This window comes from Salvelinus namaycush, chromosome 7 (genome assembly GCF_016432855.1).
Source record: "Salvelinus namaycush isolate Seneca chromosome 7, SaNama_1.0, whole genome shotgun sequence".
Taxonomy (NCBI): Eukaryota; Metazoa; Chordata; class Actinopteri; order Salmoniformes; family Salmonidae; genus Salvelinus; species Salvelinus namaycush.
Window position 1 is genome coordinate 47,631,865 of NC_052313.1, and position 16,634 is coordinate 47,648,498.

Here is a 16,634-nt window from a genome sequence, read left to right on the forward strand (position 1 = left end):
CCTACACAGAGTAAAGTAAAAAAAAATATATGAAAAAAATGCAGGGCTAAATTAACCTCACGTGGTAAGAAAAATGCTGTTTTCATTGTGAATTTAACATTCCACTTACACACCCTTTGTGTTGTCTGTGTGTGAAGGAAATCAATTTGAAGAATTGCCTATTGTGCTCACCGCTTGCCTCCATCTCATTACAGGTGACTCATGATCAAAGAGTTCAACAAAGCAACGTGGCCTCCAGTTATGAAAAGCATTATGACGAAACGGGTAGAGTATAATACTATTCATATTTAAATGTTTGGCTTTTTTGATCACAGACTAGAGTGTACGCTGTATAGTAATGACGGTTGAAAAGCTGGAGATTATTCTCCAAGCCAAATTACAGATGAGGTGTGGAATTGAATTGTATTGCAGATGATTTTCTATTAGAAATTCAGTGCATGGCGGCAAATTAAATCAAGGCATAGGAAGGTAAAAAATATTGCAACTGGGAATAGGGTAATCGATGCCACTTTCGGAAATGGAAACGGTAGGTTTTAAAGACACGATTTTAGTTTCCTCCAAACCAACTGGGCTTCAAACTGAGAATCATTTAATGAGACAACTGCTTCCTGTTTCTATTTCAGTTAAGGTCATTGGAGGAGAGGACTTACCAAAGGTCTCCACTCAGGCTTTGAAGCAGCAGTATGAGAAGACGGTAGAACAGGCCACGCCGGGCAAGCAAATGAAGGTAATGATGCAGTCTGTTTATCTACATGGCCATTATAGTGTGTCTATAGACGATGCCATGATATCAACATCAAAGCAGGGGAATTCACTTTGAGGGTAGTGAGTACATTGGATGACGTGAGAATGTGATGAGCTTAAAAAGCACACACTTATGATAGTGGTTGTTATTTTGTGTAAAAACAAACATATTCAGCGAGGTCATTATCTGCTTAAATCTACTCTGTTTTTTTCTGCTATACTGTCCTCTTTTCCATTTCTCTATCACTTCATATTCTGACTGCAACTACCACTGTCCTTCTTTCCATCAATCATTAAACCATAGATTGATCTGGATTATAACCAGTTTCAATGGGCACCGGTAAACCAGTCCTCCTCAGCAGCAGATAGCTATGAACGTTTGTCCACTGTGAAACAGTCATCCAGGGCTTCAGCAGCAACGAGCTATGAAACCTCATCCACTATGAGGACAGGGGTTGTCTCTTCATCTACCGCTGCCTCAGCCTCATCCAATATGAGGACAGGGGCTGTCTCTTCCTCTACCGCTGCCTCAGCCTCATCCAATATGAGGACAGGGGCTGTCTCTTCCTCTACCGCTGCCTCAGCCTCATCCAATATGAGGACAGGGGCTGTCTCTTCCTCTACCGCTGCCTCAGCCTCATCCATGGATTATGAGACCATGGAGCACTTCCCTCCTCCACCCACTGAACTAATGCCCCAGGAGGTCCCCGAGTGCTGTGACTCTCCCCTGCCTCAGGAGCAGGCTGGCCAACAGAGATACATCTTCAACAAGGAGCAGTACTCCAAGCAGAAGAACCGCAATGAGCTGAAGCGCCTGTACAAGCACATGCACCCAGAGGTTCGGAGGACCATGGAGAAGGACTACTTCACCGACGTCACGGAGATCGAGCAGTCACAGCTGGATAGTGAAGATGAGATGACCGGGGAAGTCCAGCAGGCTTGCTATGTGTTTGAGAACAGTGGTGGGGATGAATGTATGAGCCCTGAGGGAGATTACCTGGAGTGGGACGAGATCCTTAAAGGGGAGGTGCAGTCCATGCGCTGGATGTTTGAGAATAAGCCGCTGGATACCATTAAAGATGACACCCCAGATGAGGATGATGAAGTGAAGAACATTGCTCAGCAGGAAATCATTGCAGGAAGTGATGTCAAATACACAGCATGGATGTTTGAGACCCAGCCCATGGATGCGCTGCGTGTAGACACTCCAGAATCCACTGTACAGACAGGGAAATTGACCGAGCTAGCGAGAGGAGACGTACGAACAGCCACCTATCTTTTCGAGACCCAGCCACTGGATTGTCTGAATAAGTTCTACCAGGAGGATGAGCAAACCTTGGAGGTTGTTTTCACTAAAGATATTACAGGAGGGGACGTGAAAACGGCCAGGTATCTGTTTGAAACTCAACACTTGGATTCCCTCAGCCACACAGAAACCATTGAGGAGAGCCACTTCTTGAACCTGAAGTCAGAGCTTGAGGAGATCAAAGGGGAAGTGAAGACAACCACACGGATGTTTGAGACCCAGCCCATGTGTGTCATCAGGGGCGACTCTGGAAATATACTGGAGATCACCGCCATCCGCAGGGAGGAGATGGAGAAAGGAGACGTGAAGACATCCCGCTGGCTCTTTGAGACCCAGCCTCTGGACATGATCAACAAAGACCCTGCCAAGGTGAAGCTGATCTGTGGAGTCTCCATGGAGGACAACTCCCAGGGAGGCGTGAACCGAGGGAGGTGGCTGTTCGAGACAAAGACACTGGACTCCATTAAAGACGAGGAATGGCAAAGCATCAGGCAAAAGGAGGAGATTATTGGAGCAGATGTGCGGAAGCACTGCCTGGTTTTCGAGACACAGCAGATGGATACTCTGAAAGACAATGCCAATGCCAGACCTTTACCCTCAGAGGAGATTGTAGGAGGTGATGTGCGATCAGCAAAACATCTGTTTGAGACAGTGCCAATAGAGAACCTGAAGGATCTGGCTGAAGTAGGGAAACTTCAGAAGATGGTTGCATCCGAGGAGGAGAAGGGTGATGTTAGACATCAGAAGTGGGTTTTTGAAAGTCAACCACTTGAAAACATAAGGGAGGAGAAGAAGGAAATGACACGCACTATAAACCTTGAAGAACTTGATAAGGGTGACGTCACAAATCACAAGGAAAGATTTGAAACCTTGGATTTAAGCAGATGTGAGGGGGCACAGAGAATTCAAGTTGAAGGTGTTACCAGTGGGTCTGTGAAATCAAACAAAGTTATTTTTGAATCCACCCCGATGTACGCCATGCAAGACAGCGAGGGACACTACCACGAGGTGAAAACCGTGCGACGTGAGGAGATAGTAAAAGGAAATGTTCGAAGCTGCAGGTGGATGTTTGAAACACATCCTATCGATGAGTTTGAGGAAAGTATCAATAAATTCCAGATTATAAAAGGTATATCAAAGGAGGAGATTGAATCGGGCGATGTCAAGACTGCCAAGTGGTTATTCGAAACTCAACCCCTCGATGGTATTAAACATTTCAGCAACACTGAAGATGATGAAACTAAGACAAAGGAGAGTGTTGAAATTGAGAAAGGTGATGTGAAAACCTGCAGGTGGCTGTTCGAGACTCAACCAATGGATAATCTGTATGAGAAAGCAGATAAGGTCAGGAATGAGAATGAGGTTGAGGAGGTCAACAAAGGGGACGTCAAAACATGCACATGGCTCTTTGAGACTCAGAACCTCGATAACATCTGTGACCATTCAGAGTCCGAATCGGAGACCGTTCTCAAAACCTGCACTGTCAAACTAGAGGACGTCCAAGGCAAAGATGTGCATCACGCTCGCTTCCTCTTTGAGACAGAGAACCTGGAGAACCTCACAGGGGAGGAGAGTGGTGCCTTCAGGAGGGTGACTAAGATTGATGTCCAGTCTGGAGATGTGTCTAGGATGAAGTTTCTCTTCCAGAATAGGTCTTCAGACATCATGACCTCAACCTCATCTGAAACAATGCATAAGCTGAAGACCCTTACGGCGGAGGAAATTCAGAAAGGAAATGTAGTGAACAACATGTGGCTTTTTGAAAACCAACCTATAGACACTATCTGTGAGGATACAGAGGGAGCCAAGGACACTCGCACCGTAACCGATGTGCTGGGAGGAAACGTTGGTCAAGGACGCTTCGTTTTCGAGACTTACTCTCTCGATAAAATCCAGGAGGAGTCCACCGAGACTGAGATGTCAAAACTCCAGAGCATCATCAGGGACGATATAGAGAAAGGGGATGTGAAAAGCTACACCATGATGTTTGAAAATCAGCCACTGTATGCAATCTGTGACAAAGAGGGCCACTACCATGAAGTTACCACTATGACAAAGGAAGAAATCATGAGCGGAGATGTGGTGGGGGCCCGGTGGTTATTTGAGACAAAACCTCTGGATTCAATAAGGGACACGGACGACGTCTATGTCATCAAATCTGTCACTGAGGAGGACGTCCAGAAAGGTGATGTCAGCACGGCCAGGTGGAGGTTCGAAACACAACCTCTTGATGAAATCGCTGAGGACATGAAAGTGTTGACTAAAACAGTTGAAGATATCCAGGGTGGCGATGTGAAGACAAACAAACACCTTTTTGAGACAGATGAAATGTCTCAGAAGTATGTTAGAACTGTTAGCGTGAGTGAGATCCAAAAAGGGGACGTCAGGACTGCCTCGTGGATGTTTGAAACACACAGCATCGATAAGATCCATGGCGAGGGCTCAGAATATGATGAAATGGAGACAGTGACAAAAGAAGAAGTGATGAAAGGAGATGTCAAACAGTCTGTGTGGCTCTTTGAAAAACAGCCGCTTGACAGCATTAAAGAGTCAGACGGAACAGAGACTGTTGTCACCCGGGAGGAGATCCCACAAGCAGATGTAAAGACAACAACATGGCTTTTTGAAACCACTCCTTTAACCAAATTTAATGAGAACAGTGTAGAAAGAACTGAAATAATGGGGAAGAGCATCAAAGAGACCCTTGAAGAGCTCTATTGTCAGAAAATGGTTGACTCACAAGGGATTCTCATTGAGACGGATGAGATAGGAGATGTCAGAATGGCCAAATACAGACTCATGAACCAAGATGCTCCAGAAATCCAGAAGGAGGAGGTGATCAGAGGGGATCTAAACAATATCATGATGAACCTCCTAAACAGACGAGAAATGACAGAGAAAGGGATAGTCATAGACCAGGACGAGAGAGGCAACATCAACACAACGGTAAAACAGCTATTCAACCAAGAAAAGGGATTCAATATTGAGAAGGAGGAAATCCTCAGAGGCGACATTCAAGAGGCCATCAACAACCTACTGAAGGAGGAGGGCTCCTCAAAACGTGGAATTCTGATTCAAGAAGATGAAAAGGGAGATGTGCGAATGACTATATACTCCCTCCTAAATAAAGAAGACGGTGATGGCATTGAGAAGGAGGATATCATCAAAGGCAATGTCAGTAGGACCCTTCACAGACTCTTGTCCAACTCAGGGTCAGAGGAATCTAAAAGGATAAAGGTGGAAGACACGGAGAGGGGTAACGTTAGCTTTTACTCCACCTGTATTGAATCTGGGGCTCTGGATTACCTCAAACAACTCCAGTTTGAACCCAATGAGGAACAAGAACAGGCGCAGAAGGAACGTATCATTGGCGGCGACGTTATGGAAACCAAAATGACACTAAGGAAGAATCAACAGCAGATTGAACGCACAGTAGCTGAGGACGATATTGTCCCTGGTGATGTCAACAACACAGTGAAGGTGTTCATGATGGAACCGGCTCTCTTGCTGGAAAACCTGCAGAAAGAGGAAATTGTCAAGGGAGATCTGAGGGCGGCCCTGGACTCACTGACCAAAACTATTAGCAAGAGAGTCGTGATAGAGAAAGAGGAAGTGGTGAAAGGGGACCTGCACACCACTCTGAGGTCTTTGGAGGAGGCTCAAAACCAAGCCAAGGAAATGGAAAAGCCAGAAATTGTCCGAGGTGATATCCGAGGAGCCCTCCAATCATTAGAGAAATCGGCGACCACCAAGACTGAGGTAACTGTTGAGGATTTAGTGCCCGGCGATATCAAAGGCACCTTGAAATCACTAGAAGAGGCTAAGCAGGCAGTGAAAGAGATGGAAAAGGAGGAGATTGTAAAGGGAGACATTCATACTGCGCTGAAGGGTTTGCATGAGGCCTCGAGTGAGAAAAAACTTTACCAGCACCAAGTGAGTGAACAGGGGGACGTGAGAGGCACAATACAGCTGTTACTAGAACCATCCACATCCCCACGAATGCAACGCAGGGGAAGCACTGAGGGAGATGTGAAGACCTCCATAAAATGCCTCTACGAAGGGCAGGGGCAGGACCAGGATGAGGAGCAATCACAGATGGAGAAGGAGGAGGTGATAAAGGGAGATGTTAAAGGAGCCATAAAGAATCTGATGCAGAGAAAAGAATATTCAAATCGGAAAGTACGAAAGTATCCTCCCAGGAAAGCTCCCAGAGTTCATGTGAAAAATCCATTACCCACACAGCAAGTGATGGACCATGAATACTTAGATGTGGCTAAGAATGAGAACGTCACAGTCAATCTAGCCCCTGCTGTGAAAAACCTGTCTCAGAGTCAGAGCAGTAAATCACAGGACACAACACAAAAGCACACTGAGAAATACACCGAGAACAAATCAGTGAAGAGCAGCAAGACCCTCACCCAAGAGGAACACTCTATGACAACACAGGTCCAAACAGTAAATATGTTGGAGGACTCACAGCAGGAACATGTAAAAGAACAGACTGAAGTTAAAGAGCAGACACATGTTAAACAACAGAGTGTGAAACAGAAAATGCAACCCCCTCCTAAGCACATGATCATAAAGAAGAAAAACCTGACCAATCAGATGACCGGTAATACATCAATTAATCAGATGACAGAGATTAAAGCAGCCAATCAGATGACTGTGAATCAATCAACCAATCAGATGACTGTGAATGAAGCAGCCAATGAGATGACTGATAATAAAGCAGCCAATCAGATGACTGAGAATAAAACAGCCAATCAGATGATTGTGAATAAATCAGCCAATCACATGACTGAGAATAAAGCAGCCAATCAGATGATTGTAAATAAATCAGCCAATCACATGACTGAGAATAAAGCATCCAATCAGATGAGTGTGAATAAATCAGCCAATCATATAACTGAGAATAAAGCAGGCAATCAGATGATTGTGAATAAATCAGCCAATCATATAACTGAGAATAAAGCATCCAATCAGATGACTGAGAATAAATTAGCCAATCATATAACTGAGAATAAAGCAGGCAATCAGATGATTGTGAATAAATCAGCCAATCATATGACTGAGAATAAAGCAGTCTCAGACATAAATGTGACGAAAGAAACACAGAGAGAAACACAAGTCTCAGACATGAACGTGACAACACAGGTCAAAACAGTCAATATGTCTGAGTCCTCACAGCAGACACATGTTAAAAAACAGGCTGTGAAACAGAGAATACCACCACCCCCTAAACCCATCTTCATAAAGAAGAAAAACATGACCAATCAGATGACTAAGAATGAAGCAGCCTCAGACATAAATGTGATGAAAGAAACACAAAGCACATCTCAAACTAATATTGTTTCAAAGCAAACACAGGAAACAAAAACAATGAAACGGTTGCAAACAACTGTGACAGAACATAAGACTGTTACACAAAAACACAACGTCAAAAATCTGAATACAAATTTCCGGAACCTGGACATGAAGAGAAAAGGTATAATAAAGAAAGGGACGCCTGAGATTCATTTCCCTCCTCCTCCCACGTCCCCGCCTCCACCCTCTGAGTCTGAGATGTCTCTTCCTCCCCCGCCCTCACCAGTGGCAGGCAGCCCAATGTCCCTGTCATGCCATAGCCCAATGTTTCCCACATCCCGTCCCCTGATTATGAGACAGGACAGTGACCTTCCGCCTCCACCTCCTCCACCCCCAGCAGAATGCGGGGAGCCTGACTTTTTCCCTTCTCCCCCATCCCCATCCTCCGACGCAGGGCAAGACTTTCTTCCTCCACCGCCCTCACAGCAAGAGCTAAACTCAATGCCACACCAAGTGTCTACACCACCACCTGGAAAGCCATTTAAAGCTAGGCCTTTATTCAAAATCCCAAAATCTGAGCCACCCAAGAAACCAATACTGGTCAAACCAAAATGGCAGAAAAAGCAAGCAGCACCACCACCGCCTCCTCCACCTCCTCAACCAATGACAGTTCAGACAGAACATAAAGAGGAAGCAGTAGTCAAGGAAGTCAAGAGTGAAAACAGTTGTGAACAGGTGGAAACTACAAATACTACCAACACACAGGTTCAATCTGATTTTACAGTGTCCATTACTAAAATCCCTTCACCAATCCCAGTGGCAAAACCACCACAGGAAGAGTTGCCACGACCACCTAAAAAGGTATTCATCCCTCCAATCAAAATACCCCCACCTGCAGAACCTGCCCCAGTTGCAAAACCTAAACCGTATGCCAGTAAATTCAAAACCCCACTGATGCTTGCAGAGGAAAGGTATCGTGTGCAAAGAGAGGAGGCTGACAGAAACAAGTCACAAGACACAACTCCCGCCACTTCACGAGTCACATCTCCCACCTCTCCTCCAACTAATATGATGCAAATGATGGGCTCAACCAATGTTGCAAGTGAACAACACTCAGCTGCACACAAAACAGAGCAGTCAAAAGTGACCTCAGAGGTAACACAGGCTGAGGAAACTCATTCTAAAAGCAAAGTATGCACAGCATCACAAGAGCCGCCCATGAAGAAAGCTCTATCACATATCCCCCTGAGCAAACCTTTGATCTCAGTGGGAAATAAGAAATCAACCTCTGAATCTGGAAATATTTCCTCAGATAAGAAACACATTACCACTGATCAGTCCTCTATGGTCTCTTCTGGGAAAGTACTCGCCTCGTCTGTTGCCTCCAGAAAACATCAGTCTGTTTCCTCTGGCAAGCATCAGTCTGTTTCCTCTGGCAAGCATCAGCCGGTTTCAGTCTCTGCTGCTCACCCTCACCATGAGTCCAACATTAAAGTCCAATCTGGCTCTAATGTGATTTCGTCCTCAGTAGCTGAGCAGCAGAGTGGTATGAATGCTAGCTCACGGTCTATCATCTCCACTCAGAGCATTGTCCAGGAAAATGTACATCTTCAAACCCAATCCGCCGTCCCATACGAAGCAGAGGAGGAAAAGAATACTAACCCCTCTCTCACACAGGAAGTAAAAAAGATTGCATCTCAGCCCACCAAGATCAAAATTCCAAAAGTGACACCAAATTTCAAGGTGAGAACAGTGAAGTTGCCGACAGAGAAGGAGGAGAAAAGCGAGGTGGTGGAAAAAGATCAACGAGCAGTGAAAAACGAATTACATGTACATCAAATGGGTATGGAGAATATTTCTAAGAGTGAGACCAGAGTAGTTCAGGAGAGCACGCAGATGGCCACCAGTAGCTCAGCTAAAAATGAAGTAAAGGTGGCGATGAATGTGACACAGGAGAAAGCTGAGGAGGTTGAGAAAACTGCAGCTGCCAATGAAACAAAGCTGGAGATCCAAATGACGACAAAGGCTAAGCAGAAAGGCATTAAAGTCCCTTTTCCCAAAGAGCCAAAGCTAGTTCCCATGCCAGTAGCTCAAGCTCCAGGGCACTGCCACATATCTGTCTCCCATAGTCAACAGAGCATGCAGGAACAGCACATTCAGAAGCACGAGCAAGTGATTGTTAATGAGAGAGTAGTTCAACAGAGCTTCCAGAAGCAGGAACAGCAGGTTCGCACACAGACGCAGCAGGTCAAGTCTTTCCAACAACAAGGAGAAGCAAGCAAAATGCAACAGCATCAAGAGAGGTCGAAGGCAGAGTCTAAGGCTGTCTCCATGAACATTGCAGGGAAGGCAGCAGCACAGACAGAAACAGCTCAATCAATGGTGGAAAGCTCAGCTCAATCGGTGGAGAGCACAGATTCAGAGAAATGTGTAATGGTACAGAAGCTGCTATTTAACATTAAGCAGCTTCATCCAGGGAAAATGGATTCAAACTCAGTGAGGGCAATACTTAGTGAGGTCCCTGTCTGGTTGATGAGGGCGGAGGAAAAGCGTGATTTAACACAGGCTGCTGGTCAGCAGAATAAGAAGAAGCTCACAGAAATCATGTTCCATGTGAGAAACCTAGCACAAGCAAAACTTGTAAACTTAGAAGGACAAATGTCAGCCATGGCAAAACAGGATAGAGAACCGGCACCTGCATCACCTGCACCACCACCTGCACCAGCATCTGAAAATAAATTATTTGGAGGAGCAACAGCCAAGATATCTAAAACAAGCATTGGCTCATCAAGAGTCGAAACCCATAAGAAAATGGTTGAGGAGAAGAAGATCTCTCATGAGAGCAAAAAAACGGAGCTGACTGAAGTAAAAGGTCCTGATCCCAGAGTTCCCTCTCCCATGCTTGCAACGCGAACACCTTCACCTACCTTCATCAGCATTGAATCAGTGAGGAGAACAGACTCACCCCTCATGGTGACCCCCTCACCTCCTCCGTCATACAGGTCTGGTGCCACCCCAACCCCACCACCTCCCCCTCCCCGCACCCCTACCTCTCGGTTCTGTAGGGCCACACCCTCTCCCACCTTGAGCAGCTCAGAGAAGCTAGCCAAGTTGAAGGACACCACTGCGAAGCTCTCTCAGGGCATGACCCCTCCGCCACCCATGCCTGAGTTTCTGACCACAGAGCAAGCCTCTGACAGAGAGGATTCTCCAGCGCTGATTGAACCTGAGATCCACATGCAGACACAGGAGATGGAGACTGGGACGACGACTCCGGATGTGGCTGATATGGTTGACTCCATGATGACTGTCAGAGACAAGAAGTTCTTCTTTGAGGAAGCTCAGAAGGCAGAGGTGAGCAGGACATACATGCGGAAGGACCCCATTGAAATCTCGGAGCGCCTGGGTCCAGAGGATCTAGAGGAAGTTCCTGAGGGTGTGAATATAGGCATAATGAAAGAGGATCTCCCTAGGCTTGACCTGTCAAAGCTGGTCAATCAATTTGAATCGCCACAACCAAAGCTGTTCATCAGAAAAGATCCCATCATCATCACAGATAGACTGGGAAGTGACACTGAAGATCCAGAGGCAGACCCCAAAACGCCAAAAACTGATGAAACACCTGCCTTCAACATCAAGGCCATCAAGAATGCCTTTGACTTGGGTGATCATAATGCTCTCAAAGAAGTGAGAGAGAAACAAGAGGAGAGAGAGAGGAGAGAATCAGAGTCTGCCGAACCGGTGGGGCATTCCGAAACAAAGTCCGTCACTGAGGAGTTCTCTGGCATGGATGAATTTGGCAACGTAACAAGCGGGGTGAGGAGCGAGACCAGCATGCACTCTGAGAGCCACATGTCCCGCCCCCTCCCTCCCTCCTACGCCGACGTGGTGAAAGGGACGGTTGAAGAGATGGCAGTTCCTGTGAAGGCCGCCACAGAGGACCTACTGAAGAGCTTCAACCAGTCCTGGGCCGAAAGAGAGAGTGTGTTCCAGAATCTGGGATTCAGTGTCTCAGAACAGAGGACATCACAGATTGTAACACACCAGCAGGAGACTGTCGTGACGGGTAAACCAACACATGGAGCATGAGGGGAGACTAATAGAGAGTGATGGTGTGTTTAACATATTTTTATATGAAAGTAAAAAATATTAACAGTGCCTTCAAATTCAGCATTAACGTTTTGCATCTGCACTGTTTTTAATTATGCATTTCCCTTTGTTGTTCTTCTTCTTTATTCTTATCTGACAGACACTAACACTTCTGAAGCATAATGAATCTAATGGGTACTGGCAGTCTGTTTAGAATGCATTAAAACACAGCAAGAGCGTGCCTCATGATATGCTTGTCTACAGGGGGGTGGTTTTGTTGATGCCTAAGATACTGTATAGAGCTGCTTTTGCAAAAAGGAGGGATGGGAAGTTATGGATTAATGTTTTCATGCTTGTGTGAGGATGTGGTTGCATATTTCTAATTATAAACTGGGTGGTTTGAACCCTGCATGCTGATTGGCTAATACCTGTGGTATATCAGACAGTATACCACGGGTATGACAAAACATTTATTTTAACTGCTCTAATTACGTTGGTAACCAGTTTATAATAGCAATAAGGCACCTCAGGGTTTGTAATATATGGCCAATATACCACGGGTAAGGGCTGTGTCCAGGCACTCCGCGTTGTGTCCTGTTTAAGAACAGCCCTTAGCCGTGGTATATTGGCCATATACCACACCTCCTCAGGCCTTATTGCTTAAGTATACACTACCGTTCACTTAGAAATGTTTGGGGTCACTTAGAAATGTCCTTGTTTTTGAAAGAAAAGCACATCTTTTGTCCATTCAAATAACATCCTTTTTATTATATTTAACTAGGCAAGTAAGTTAAGAACAAATTTTATTTTCAAAGACGGCCTAAGAACAGTGGGTTAACTGGGCAGAACGACAGATTTTTACCTTGTCAGCTCGGGACTCGAGTCCAACGCTCTAACCACTAAGGCTACCTGCTGCCCCGAAATTGATCAGAAATACAGTGCAGACATTGTTAATGTTGTAAATGACTATTGTAGCTGTAAACGGCAGATTTTTTAAATGGAATATCTACATAGGCACGCTGTGTTAGCTAATCCAAGTTTATAATTTTAAAAGGCTAATTGATCATTAGAAACCCCTTTTGCAATCATGTTAGCACAGCTGAAAACTGTTGGTCTGATTAAAGAAGCAATATAACTAGCCTTCTTTAGACTAGTTGAGTATTTGGAGCATCAGTGTTTGTGGGTTAGATTACAGGCTCAAAACAAAGAACTTTCTTCTGAAACTCGTCAGTCTTTTCTTGTTCTGAGAAATGAAGGCTATTCCATGCGAGAAATTGCCAAGAAACTGAAGATCTCGTACAACGCTGTGTACTACTACTACTACCTTCAGAGAACAGCGCAAACTGTCTCTAACCAGAATAGAAAGATGAGTGGGAGGCCCCGGTGCACAACTGAGCAAGAGGACAAGTACATTAGAGTGTCTAGTTTGAGAAACAGATGCCTCACAAGTCCTGAACTGGTAGCTTCATTAAATAGTACCCGCAAAACACCAGCGGTTTTGCTAAGCTACAGGACTGTTGCTAAGCTACAGGACTGTTTTGCTAGCACAGACTGGAATATGTTCCGGGATTCCTTCGATGGCATTGAGGAGTACACCACATCAGTCATTGGCTTCATCAATAAGTGCATCGATGACGTCGTCCCCACAGTGACCGTACGTACATACCCCAAACAGAAGCCATGGATTACAGGCAGCATCCGCACTGACCTAAAGGCTAGACCTGCCGCTTTCAAGAAGCGGGACTCTAACCCGGAAGCTTATAAGAAATCTAGCTATGCCCTCTGACGAACCATCAAACAGGCAACGCGTCAATACAGGACTAAGATTGATTCGTAGTAGTACTACACCGGCTCTGACGCTCGTTGGATGTGGCAGGGCTTGCAAACCATTACAGACTACAAAGGGAAGCACAGTCGCGAGCTTCCCAGTGACACAAGCCTACCAGACGAGCTAAAGTACTTCTATGCTTGCTTCGAGGCAAATAACACTGACACACGCATGAGCGCACCAGCTGTTCCTGAAGACTGTGTAATCACGCTCTCCGCAGCCGATTTGAGTAAGACCTTTAAAAAGGTCAACTTTCAAAAGGCCGCAAGGCCAGACGGATTACCAGGAAGTGTACTGCGAGCATGCGCTGACCAACTGGCAAGTGTCTTCACTGACATTTTCAACTTCTCCCTGTCCGGGTCTGTAATACCAACATGTTTTAAGCAGACCACAATAGTGCCTGTGCTCAAGAACACTAAGGTAACCTGCCAAAATGACTACCAACCCGTAGCACTCACGTCTGTAGCCATGAAGTGCTTTGAAAGGCTGGTCATGGCTCACATCAACACTATCATCCCAGAAACCGTAGACCCACTCCGATTTGCATACCGCCCCAAAAGATCCACAGATGATGCAATCTCTATTGCAATCCACACTGCCCTTTCCCACCTGGACAAAGGGAACACCTATGTGAGAACGATATACATTGACTACAGCTCAGCGTTCCACCCCATAGTGCCCTCAAAGCTCATAAATAAGCTAAGAACCCTGGAACTAAACACCTCCTTCTGCTACTGGATACTGGACTTCCTGACTGGGCTGCCCCCAGGTGGTAAGGGTAGGTAACAACACATCCGCCACGCTGATCCTCAACACAGGGGCCTCTCAGGGGTGCGTGGTCAGTCCCCTGCTGTACTTCCTGTTCACTCATAACTGCACAGCCAGGCACGACTCTAAAACCATCATTAAATTTGCTGATGACACAACAGTGGTAGGCCTGATCACCGACAACGACGAGACAGCCTATAGGGAGGAGGTCAGAGACCTGGCCGTGTGGTGCCAGGAAAACGAACTCTCCCTCAACGTGATCAAGACAAAGGAGATGATTGTGGACTACAGGAAAAAGAGGACAGAGCACACCCCAATTCTCATAGATGGGGCTGCAGTGGAGCAGGCTGAGAGCTTCAAGTTCCTTGCTGTCCACATCACCAACAAACTAACATGGTCCAAGCACACCATAACAGTCGTGAAGAGGGCACGACAAAACCTCTTTCCCCTCAGGAGACTGAAAAGATTTGGCATGGGTCCTCAGATCCTCAAAAGCTTCTACAGCTGCACCATCGAGAGCATCCTGACTGGTTGCATCACTGCCTGGTATGGCAACTGCTCGGCCTCTGACCACAAGGCACTACAGAGGGTAGTGCGAACGGCCCAGTACATCACTGGGTCCAAGTTTCCTGCCATCCAGGACCTCGATACCAGGCGGTGTCAGAGGAAGGCCCTAAATATTGTCAAAGACTCCAGCCACCCTAGTCATAGACTGTTCTCTCTGCTACCGCACGGCAAGCGGTACCGGAGCACCAAGTCTCGGTCCAAGAGGCTTCTAAACAGCTTCTACCCCAAAGCCATAAGACTCCTGAACATTTAGTCAAATGGCTACCCAGACTATTTGCATTGCCCCCCCCCTCCCCCTCTTTACACCACTGCTACTCTCTGTTGTCATCTATGATTAGTCACTTTAATAACTCTACCTACATGTACATACTACCTCAACTAACAGGTGCCCCAGCACATTGACTCTGTATCGGTACCCCCCTGTATATAGTCTTGCTATTGTTATTTTACTGCTGCTCTTTAATTACTTGTTACTTTTATCTCTTATTCTCATCCGTATTTTTTTAAACTGCATTGTTGGTTAGGGGCTCGTCGGTAAGCTTTTCAATGTAAGAGCTACACATGTTGTATTCGGCCCATGTGACTAATATGATTTGATTTGATTTTGATTAACATCAGCACAAACGCCATCTTTATGAGGCCTGCTTAGCTTAGGTTGGTAACATCTGTATGTGGGTGTGTGTTATGTCTGTCTTGGTTAAGTCACATTTGGCAATGCAGCCTAGTATACAGTACATAGGGAGATGCTCCCGAGTGGCGCAGTGGTCTAAGGCACTGCATCTTAGTGCTCGAGGCGTCACTAATCGAGGCGTCACTAATCCCGGGCTGTATCACAACCGGCCGTGATCAGGAGTCCCATAGGGCGGCGCAACAATTGGTACAGCGTCGTCTGGGTTAGGGGAGGGTTTTGCCGGGGTAGGCCGTCATTGTAAAATAGTACTTTTTTCTTAACTGATTTGCCTAGTTAAACATTTTTGAAATGGTAGACTACTGTATGTCACCTTTTCTAAACCCGTTATAGCTTATGGAATGAACTACACAGATCTGTGAAGCATCTGTGTAGTGCTTAGCAAGATGTTACTGTATGTATGCTACATAAAGCCTTCATAATTTGTAGTGCGTTTAAAGTGAGATTTTTTTCCTAATTTATTTCATACATTATTTACAGTCCAGTAGGTTTACTGATAATAACTCATTATTAACTAATAGTGTTGATATGTTAGTGTTAACTTATTTTGCTTTGTTGTCACTTTGTTTGTTTTTACTGAAAAGGTAAATAAAAGAGTGACCTAACACTATCTTTCTCTTGCAGAAAACTCCAGTTCCAGAGTCCGAACTGTGCACGGTGTGTCGGAAGAGGGTGTATCCGATGGAGTGTCTGATCGCAGACAAACACAATTTCCATAAAAGCTGCTTCCGCTGTGAGCACTGCAGTGGCAAACTAAGGTAAATCACAAACGTGGGCTTATAACCAGTAAAAATAATTCACAACTATCTTATTTCAATTGTTGTGTCTGAATACTGTAGCAACAACATTTTGTCTTTCTCAGCCTTGGCAACTACGCCTCTCTCCATGGACGAATGTACTGCAAGCCACACTTCAAACAACTGTTCAAGTCCAAAGGAAATTATGACGAAGGATTCGGACAGAAGCCTCACAAAGACCTTTGGAGTGCTAAAAATCAAGAGTATTCCATTGAAAATGAAAAGACTAAGCTAAAATCCCCATCCCCTGAAAAAATAGATTCCAGAAATCCCACAGCCAGGAGCAGTGTCAGTTCGACAAAGATAGAGGTACCACCTCCACAGGAAAAGGAAGTGAGCAAATCACAGGATGAAAACAAAAAGCCCACAAGTAAGATTGCGGTTGTATGGCCTCCTCAAAATGATTCTCCCAAGAAAGTGTTCACGGTGGAGGAAGAGGTGAAGCTGGTTAAACCCTCATGGCCCCCCCAGGATAGCTCTCCACAGACCGACACCGATGCCCAGAAAAGCCAGATCAATGAACCTTCATTAAAAGATAGCCCT

At 45.6% G+C, this 16,634-nt stretch overlaps 1 protein-coding gene across 1 annotated transcript in view; it reads left to right on the plus strand.

Annotated features, from left to right (window-relative positions):
- Positions 1-16,013, plus strand: part of LOC120051317 (xin actin-binding repeat-containing protein 2-like) — a 49,767-nt gene extending 33,754 nt beyond the window's left edge. The window contains exons 6-10 of the mRNA XM_038998133.1: positions 195-264; positions 624-727; positions 1,049-1,166; positions 1,380-11,420; positions 15,919-16,013. Of these exons, the coding sequence (XP_038854061.1) occupies positions 195-264; positions 624-727; positions 1,049-1,166; positions 1,380-11,420; positions 15,919-16,013 (10,428 nt within the window). The remainder of the gene's footprint in view (positions 1-194; positions 265-623; positions 728-1,048; positions 1,167-1,379; positions 11,421-15,918) is intronic.
- The last annotated feature ends 621 nt before the right edge of the window (positions 16,014-16,634 follow it).